This window comes from Coregonus clupeaformis, chromosome 14, assembly GCF_020615455.1.
Source record: "Coregonus clupeaformis isolate EN_2021a chromosome 14, ASM2061545v1, whole genome shotgun sequence".
NCBI classification, from domain to species: domain Eukaryota; kingdom Metazoa; phylum Chordata; class Actinopteri; order Salmoniformes; family Salmonidae; genus Coregonus; species Coregonus clupeaformis.
In genome coordinates this window covers 2,103,512-2,112,787 of record NC_059205.1, presented here as the reverse complement: position 1 = coordinate 2,112,787, position 9,276 = coordinate 2,103,512, and the positions used below count along the sequence as shown (strand labels likewise).

At 44.5% G+C, this 9,276-nt stretch overlaps 1 protein-coding gene across 2 annotated transcripts; it reads left to right on the top strand.

Moving 5' to 3' along the window:
• Positions 1 to 513: 513 nt before the first annotated feature.
• Positions 514 to 8,186, top strand: LOC121580525 (60S ribosomal protein L37a). Of its 2 annotated transcripts, none has more exons than XM_041895442.1 (4): positions 514 to 618; positions 1,382 to 1,510; positions 1,598 to 1,680; positions 8,017 to 8,186. In XM_041895442.1, the coding sequence occupies exons 1-4, from the start codon at positions 616 to 618 to the stop codon at positions 8,078 to 8,080; spliced, it is 279 nt and encodes a 92-aa protein (XP_041751376.1). In that variant the 5' UTR covers positions 514 to 615; the 3' UTR covers positions 8,081 to 8,186. The 2 variants fall into 2 exon arrangements, with proteins under 2 accessions (XP_041751376.1, XP_041751377.1); XM_041895443.1 differs by having other exon boundaries at positions 571 to 679.
• Positions 8,187 to 9,276: the final 1,090 nt, after the last annotated feature.

Below are 9,276 nucleotides of genomic sequence, written 5' to 3'. Positions count from 1 at the left end.
TACGTTTTGTTTACCCCATATGTAACTCTGTGTTGTTGTTTTTATCGCACTGCTTTGCTTTATCTTGGCCAGGTCGCAGTTGTAAATGAGAACTTGTTCTCTTCTTACCTGGTTAAATAAAGGGGAAAAAAAATAATAAAAATAATAATGAGTAGGTGTGTCCAAACTTTTTTGACTGGTAGGGTACTGTATACACACACACATATATATATACAGCTTTTATGACATTACAAACATTACAATCCTGTGTGTAGCATGGGTATAATGTCCATGGACAGTTTGGTTATTTTATTCATTTATTTTCATTTGGTTGAAGATAAACTGTATCTGGCTGTTTTTGTCTAATTATAGGAAAACAAACAACATTTACTAGATCTATATCCCTCTAGTGATTTATCACTTGTAGACCCAAAACTAAATATGAACATATTTGAAGGTTTTATTTTGTAACCACTTTTCCCTCTCAGCTGGGCTGAAAAGGCCCCGAGCAGCGCCGACATCCCACAATGCAACACCGAGCAGCGCCGACATCCCACAATGCAACACATTCCACAGGGGTAAACTGCGCCTGCGTCTTTTTGTCTTCCTCTTTGGACCTACGTCTCCTCAGCTACAATGGTGAGCCGAAGATGTTCTCGTCCTAATCCACACCAATCTAAATAATCCAAGGCGAATAATGGTATAACAATTAATCTGATGCCCTGTATATATAATTCGCCATTAGATCCACAAATTATTACATATATTTTAGTGAACAAAATACCTAAATGAATTATTTTTAGTGTTTGCATACCTGGGAGTCGTAGCAATGGCCGCCCAGTACGTGCATGGCTTTCGGCTAAGCGGCAGAGTGTACTGTTAGCAAGCTACAGCGGAGCTGTGTGTTTTGTAGTATTGTCTGCAGCAGTCACCAGACCCAAAGCATGGTCGTGTCAATAACTAGGTCAGCAGGCTAGTTATCTGTAAATGCTAGTTGCTTGCAAGCAGTCCCAGTCCGTCGAGGCGGCGTGGCTAAATGCTAGCTAACTAATGTTCAGAGAAATGCCGGTAACGGTGAGTCTGTAACGTTATTCTGGAGTGTGGTTGTCAGACGTTGGCTATTCGTCTTCAAGAAATCAAATACACCGCTAGTTGAGTGCATGGGTTTTTGTGTACGACTTGGCTAATAGCTAACTTTTATGGTTCTGCAATGTTGCTTAGGAAAAGACTATCATTGCCTAGGCTAGTAAAGTTCGCCGAATGTTTTAGCATTGCCTCTGTTTAGATATATGTAGCTGTGTTTGGGAGGGCTATTTCCTATCACAGTAACGTTAGTTGGGGGTTTACTAACTTGAGGGAGTGTTGTGTATGGAGAAGTGTATTTAATGATTGTCTTCCTCAGGCTAAGCGCACCAAGAAGGTGGGGATCGTGGGTAAATATGGCACGCGTTACGGCGCGTCGCTCAGGAAGATGGTGAAGAAGATTGAGATCAGCCAGCACGCAAAGTACACCTGCTCCTTCTGTGGCAAGGTACAGTCCTGCACAACTGTTACTGACGTGTTAATAACAGCACGGAACGGATGTTAATAACAGTACTTGTTTGTTTTTAATCGTCAGACTAAGATGAAGAGGAGGGCTGTTGGTATCTGGCACTGTGGGTCCTGCATGAAGACTGTTGCTGGAGGTGCCTGGACATACAAGTAAGTAGCTCAGTGTGAGGGTCTGGACTGTGGGTGGGTGTGCGTTCTCCATCCCCTGGTTGACTCTCCCTCTCAGATACGAGATGTTTTTCCCCCCCTCTAGCCTCCCAGACTGTAACTAGCCGGTAACATTTTCAGTTTAGTCATTTAGCAGACGCTCTTATCCAGAGCCACTACAGTTAGTGAGTCATTTAGCAGACGCTCTTATCCAGAGCCACTTACAGTTAGTGAGTCATTTAGCAGACGCTCTTATCCAGAGCCACTTCCAGTTAGTGAGTCATTTAGCAGACGCTCTTATCCAGAGCCACTTACAGTTAGTGAGTCATTTAGCAGACGCTCTTATCCAGAGCGACTTACAGTTAGTGAGTCATTTAGCAGATGCTCTTATCCAGAGTCACTTACAGTTAGTGAGTCATTTAGCAGACGCTCTTATCCAGAGCGACTTACAGTTAGTGAGTCATTTAGCAGACGCTCTTATCCAGAGCCACTTACAGTTAGTGAGTCATTTAGCAGACGCTCTTATCCAGAGCGACTTACAGTTAGTGAGTCATTTAGCAGACGCTCTTATCCAGAGCCACTTACAGTTAGTGAGTCATTTAGCAGACGCTCTTATCCAGAGCGACTTACAGTTAGTGAGTCATTTAGCAGACGCTCTTATCCAGAGCGACTTACAGTTAGTGAGTCATTTAGCAGACGCTCTTATCCAGAGCCACTTACAGTTAGTGAGTCATTTAGCAGACGCTCTTATCCAGAGCGACTTACAGTTAGTGAGTCATTTAGCAGACGCTCTTATCCAGAGCCACTTACAGTTAGTGAGTCATTTAGCAGACGCTCTTATCCAGAGCCACTTACAGTTAGTGAGTCATTTAGCAGACGCTCTTATCCAGAGCCACTTACAGTTAGTGAGTCATTTAGCAGACACTCTTATCCAGAGTCACTTACAGTTAGTGAGTCATTTAGCAGACGCTCTTATCCAGAGCGACTTACAGTTAGTGAGTCATTTAGCAGACGCTCTTATCCAGAGCCACTTACAGTTAGTGAGTCATTTAGCAGACGCTCTTATCCAGAGCGACTTACAGTTAGTGAGTCATTTAGCAGACGCTCTTATCCAGAGCCACTTACAGTTAGTGAGTCATTTAGCAGACGCTCTTATCCAGAGCGACTTACAGTTAGTGAGTCATTTAGCAGACGCTCTTATCCAGAGCCACTTACAGTTAGTGAGTCATTTAGCAGACGCTCTTATCCAGAGCGACTTACAGTTAGTGAGTCATTTAGCAGACGCTCTTATCCAGAGCCACTTACAGTTAGTGAGTCATTTAGCAGACGCTCTTATCCAGAGCCACTTACAGTTAGTGAGTCATTTAGCAGACGCTCTTATCCAGAGCGACTTACAGTTAGTGAGTCATTTAGCAGACGCTCTTATCCAGAGTCACTTACAGTTAGTGAGTCATTTAGCAGACGCTCTTATCCAGAGCGACTTACAGTTAGTGAGTCATTTAGCAGACGCTCTTATCCAGAGCGACTTACAGTTAGTGAGTCATTTAGCAGACGGCTCTTATCCAGAGCCACTTACAGTTAGTGAGTCATTTAGCAGACGCTCTTATCCAGAGCGACTTACAGTTAGTGAGTCATTTAGCAGACGCTCTTATCCAGAGTCACTTACAGTTAGTGAGTCATTTAGCAGACGCTCTTATCCAGAGCGACTTACAGTTAGTGAGTCATTTAGCAGACGCTCTTATCCAGAGCCACTTACAGTTAGTGAGTCATTTAGCAGACACTCTTATCCAGAGCGACTTACAGTTAGTGAGTCATTTAGCAGACGCTCTTATCCAGAGCGACTTACAGTTAGTGAGTCATTTAGCAGACGCTCTTATCCAGAGCGACTTACAGTTAGTGAGTCATTTAGCAGACGCTCTTATCCAGAGTCACTTACAGTTAGTGAGTCATTTAGCAGACGCTCTTATCCAGAGCGAATTCCAGTTAGTGAGTCATTTAGCAGACGCTCTTATCCAGAGCCACTTACAGTTAGTGAGTCATTTAGCAGACGCTCTTATCCAGAGCCACTTACAGTTAGTGAGTCATTTAGCAGACGCTCTTATCCAGAGCCACTTACAGTTAGTGAGTCATTTAGCAGACGCTCTTATCCAGAGCCACTTACAGTTAGTGAGTCATTTAGCAGACGCTCTTATCCAGAGCCACTTACAGTTAGTGAGTCATTTAGCAGACGCTCTTATCCAGAGCCACTTACAGTTAGTGAGTCATTTAGCAGACGCTCTTATCCAGAGTCACTTACAGTTAGTGAGTCATTTAGCAGACGCTCTTATCCAGAGCCACTTACAGTTAGTGAGTCATTTAGCAGACGCTCTTATCCAGAGCCACTTACAGTTAGTGAGTCATTTAGCAGACGCTCTTATCCAGAGCCACTTACAGTTAGTGAGTCATTTAGCAGACGCTCTTATCCAGAGCGAATTCCAGTTAGTGCGTTCATCTTCCAATGGCTAGGTGAGAACCACGTCAGTCATAGCAAGTCCAGTCAGTAAGAGGGAACCGTCAGGTGCTGCGGGTGTTAACTCACAAAAGGCTTTCTGTGGAGGGGGGGGGTTCTTTAAGATGGTGTTTAAAGAGGTAGGGTTTCAGGTGCTTTCGGAAGATGGGCAGGGACTCTGCTGTCCTAGCTTCAGGGGGACGCTGGTTCCACCATTGGGGTGCCAGGACAGAGAAGAGCTTGGACTGGGCTGAGCGGGAGCTGCCCTCCGGTAGGGCTGGGAGGGCCAAGAGACCAGAGGTGGCAGAACGGAGTGCTCGGGTTGGGGTGTAGGGTTTGACCATAGCCTGAAGGTAGGGAGGGGCAGTTCCTCTTGCTGCTCCGTATACTCTCCTGTCCTGAGGGGGAATCGGAAGGCTACGTGTCAATAGGTCAGTGGCTTCCTCTCCGTCGTCTGCGCCGATCTGGAAACATTGTTACAGCAGGGCTGGAACTAAAGCATGCACCGTCAATAGTCCATCCTTGGTCTAACGCTGCTTTCACATGTCCCTCTCTCTTGGAGATGGTCAGAGAACAATCACATCAGCTGGAATGGTGGTGGGGCAGCGTCTGTTCAGAGGGTTGGAATGTTGCATTTTCTGTGACTGTTCTACCTGATGAATTCCTCTGAACGTTTGGTAACGTTTCAACCTTCTACGCTGAACAAAAATATAAACACAAAATGTGAAGTGTTGGTACCATGTTTCATGAGCTGAAATAAAAGATCCCAGAAATGTTCCATACGCACAAAAAGCTTATTTCGCTCAAATTTTGTGTACACATTTGTTAACATCCCTGTTAGTGAGCATTTGATCCATCCACCTGACTGGCACGCTGAAGAAGTGTGCTCTTCATGGATGAATCGCGGTTTCAACTGTACCGGGCAGGTGGCAGACAGCGTGTATGGCCACTTGTGGGTGAGTGGTTTGCTGATGTCAACGTTGTGAACAGAGTGCCCTGTGGTGGTGGGATTATGGTATGGGCAGGCATAAACTACCGACAACTAACACAATTGCATTTCATCGATGGCAATTTGAATGCAGAGATGCCGTGACGAGATCCTGAGGCCCATTGTCGTGCCATTCATCGGCCACCATCACCTTATGTTTCAGCATGATAATGCACGGCCCCATGTCGCAAGGATTTGTACACAATTCCTGAAAGCTGAAAATGTCTGTTCTTCCATGGCATGCATACTCACCAGACATGTCACCCATTAAGCATGTTTGGAATGCTCTGGATTGACGTGTACCACAGCATGTTCCAGCAACTTCCTCTGTAGCTCAGCTGGTAGAGCACGGCGCTTGTAACGCCAAGGTAGTGGGTTCGATCCCCGGGACCACCCATACACAAAAATGTATGCACGCATGACTGTAAGTCGCTTTGGATAAAAGCGTCTGCTAAATGGCTTATTATTATTATAACTTCGCACAGCCATTTAGTCAGTTAAGAACAAATTCTTATTTACAATAGCGACTAAACCCGGACGACGCTGGGCCAATTGTGCACCGCCCTATGGGGCTCCCGAGTGGCGCAGCGGTCTAAGGCACTGCATCTCAGTGCTTGAGGCGTCACTACAGACCCCCTGGTTCGATTCCAGGCTGTATCAAAACCGGCCGTGATTGGGAGTCCCATAGGGCGGCGCACAATTGGCCCAGCGTCGTCCGGGTTTGGCCGGTGTAGGCCGTCATTGTGAATAAGAATTTGTTCTTAACTAACTTGCCTAGTTTAAAAAAAATCCTGTGCGGTTTTTACAGATTTGCGGTCATCAGTTCAGTGATTTTGTCCTAGGATTTGTTGTCTGATCTGGCCTGCAGGGTTGATGGCAGTGTTTCCGCTGCAGTCTTTCCGCTGTGGCGCTGCACTTTGAAGATGAGAACAGTCCACATTTTACTTTTTCCTCTGCAAAGAAAACAAGTAATGAATGGAAAAAGCAGGCAACCCCATAGTAGAATCGTTTATCTATCGACCTAGTCTGCTTGTTGTGCGTTCTATCCGTGAGAATAGCCTACTATTCGTGATGAGTAGATTTGGATAGTCATCATTTAGGCTAATAAAATAACTGTCACTGTTTGTAAAAAAGACTGTTCAATGCATGGCGAAGCACGTACTTTGACTAGACATAAGTAGAATACAATACTGACACTGACAAACAGATCAATAAAACTATGTCCATATACAGAGCATTCGGAAAGTATTCAGACCTTTTGATTTTTTTCCACGTGTTACAGCCTTATACTAAAGTGGATTCAATAATTTTTTTCCCTCATCAATCTACACACTACCCCATAATGACAAAGCGAAAACAGGTTTTTAGACCTTTTGCAAATGTATTAAATATGCAAACTGAATTATCACAGTTACATAAGTATTCAGACCCTTTACTCAGTACTTTGTTGAAGCACCTTTGACAGCGATTACAGCCTCAAGTCTTTTTGGGTATGACGCTACAAGCTTGGCACACCTGTATTTGGAGAGTTTCTCCCATTCTTCTCTGCAGATCCTTTTAAACTCTGTCAGGTTGGATGGGGAGCGTCGCTGCACAGCTATTTTCAGGTCTCTCCAGAGATGTTAGATCGGGTTCAAGTCCGGGCTCTGGCTGGGCCAGTCAAGGACATTCAGAGACTTTATACTTCAAGGGGTCATTTAAAATTCAAAATCAAATAGCAAAATTATTCTAGGTATGACCTTCTTAAAACAATTCTATATAGCTTAGTAGAACCCCTCCCCTGGTTTAGACTCGTATGGGTTAAAAACTAAACTATTTGATGGCTGTCTATCCTATTGATATGTAGCTACCTAGAATAGATGGTTAACTTGATAAACCACATACTTGTGTGCTACACATCACCTGCTACTAACGTTGCCATCCATGCAGGCAATGCACCCCGCTGCGGTGCTTCTTTTAATTTTCAGAAATTGATTCGTACCCGGACGTAAGGACCATCCCACCTGCGAAATACTATGATCATAAATGCTAATTTTGATCCAATGTCTGGATTTCTTTTGCCCCAGCTCATGAAACATGGGACCAACACTTTACATGTTGCGTTTTTATATTTTTGCTTAGTGTAAATTGTTCCCCTCTGTGTTCTAAATCATCGTTCCCCTCTGTGTTCTAAATCATCGTTCCCCTCTGTGTTCTAAATCATCGTTCCCCTCTGTGTTCTAAATCATCGTTCCCCTCTGTGTTCTAAATCATCGTTCCCCTCTGTGTTCTAAATCATCGTTCCCCCTCTGTGTTCTAAATCATCGTTTCCCCTCTGTGTTCTAAATCATTGTTCCCCTCTGTTCTAAATCATCGTTCCCCTCTGTGTTCTAAATCATCGTTCCCCTCTGTTCTAAATCATCGTTCCCCTCTGTGTTCTAAATCATCGTTCCCCTCTGTGTTCTAAATCATCGTTCCCCTCTGTGTTCTAAATCATCGTTCCCCTCTGTGTTCTAAATCATCGTTCCCCTCTGTGTTCTAAATCATTGTTCCCCTCTGTTCTAAATCATCGTTCCCCTCTGTGTTCTAAATCATCGTTCCCCTCTGTGTTCTAAATCATCGTTCCCCTCTGTGTTCTAAATCATTGTTCCCCTCTGTGTTCTAAATCATCGTTCCCCTCTGTTCTAAATCATCGTTCCCCTCTGTGTTCTAAATCATCGTTCCCCTCTGTGTTCTAAATCATTGTTCCCCTCTGTTCTAAATCATCGTTCCCCTCTGTGTTCTAAATCATTGTTCCCCTCTGTTCTAAATCATCGTTCCCCTCTGTGTTCTAAATCATCGTTCCCCTCTGTGTTCTAAATCATCGTTCCCCTCTGTGTTCCAGCACGACGTCTGCAGTCACAGTGAAGTCGGCCATCAGGAGACTGAAGGAGCTGAAAGACCAGTAGAAGGTTACTGGAGGATCAGACCGTCACCTGTTGGGAACCGTTTCTATCCGAGCTAGACGCTGCCTCATGTCAAACATCCACCACAATAAAAAGCAGTCAAGAGGAACGCCTGAGTCTGTTACTTTTACTATAGTTGTGTTGCTGATTTATTTCTACATTTTAGTCATTTAGCAGACGCTCTTATCCAGAGTCACTACAGTAGTGAGTCATTTAGCAGACGCTCTTATCCAGAGTCACTACAGTAGTGAGTCATTTAGCAGACGCTCTTATCCAGAGTCACTACAGTAGTGAGTCATTTAGCAGACGCTCTTATCCAGAGTCACTACAGTAGTGAGTCATTTAGCAGACGCTCTTATCCAGAGCCACTTACAGTAGTGAGTCATTTAGCAGACGCTCTTATCCAGAGCCACTTACAGTAGTGAGTCATTTAGCAGACACTCTTATCCAGAGCCACTACAGTAGTGAGTCATTTAGCAGACGGTCTTATCCAGAGCCACTTACAGTTAGAGAGTCATTTAGCAGACGCTCTTATCCAGAGCCACTACAGTAGTGAGTCATTTAGCAGACGCTCTTATCCAGAGTCACTACAGTAGTGAGTCATTTAGCAGACGCTCTTATCCAGAGCCACTTACAGTTAGAGTCATTTAGCAGACGCTCTTATCCAGAGCCACTACAGTAGTGAGTCATTTAGCAGACGCTCTTATCCAGAGTCACTACAGTAGTGAGTCATTTAGCAGACGCTCTTATCCAGAGTCTTACAGTAGTGAGTCATTTAGCAGACGCTCTTATCCAGAGTCACTACAGTAGTGAGTCATTTAGCAGACGCTCTTATCCAGAGTCTTACAGTAGTGAGTCATTTAGCAGACGCTCTTATCCAGAGTCTTACAGTAGTGAGTCATTTAGCAGACGCTCTGATCCAGAGAGACTACAGTAAGTGCATTCATCTTAAGGTGGCTAGGTGAGAGAACCACATCAGTCGTACAAGTACATTTTCCCTCAAAGTAGTTATCCACAAAGTCGTCTGGGTTTATTTAAGATACAGCAATGGTTTCAGAATATTTTGGAGGTGGTCAGGGAGGGACTCTGCTGTCCTGACGTTAGGGGGAAGCTTGTTCCAGCCAATGATTTTATATACAGTGACGGCTGCTGAGGGGAGGAAGGCTCATAATAATGGTTGGTATGGAGCTCATGGAATG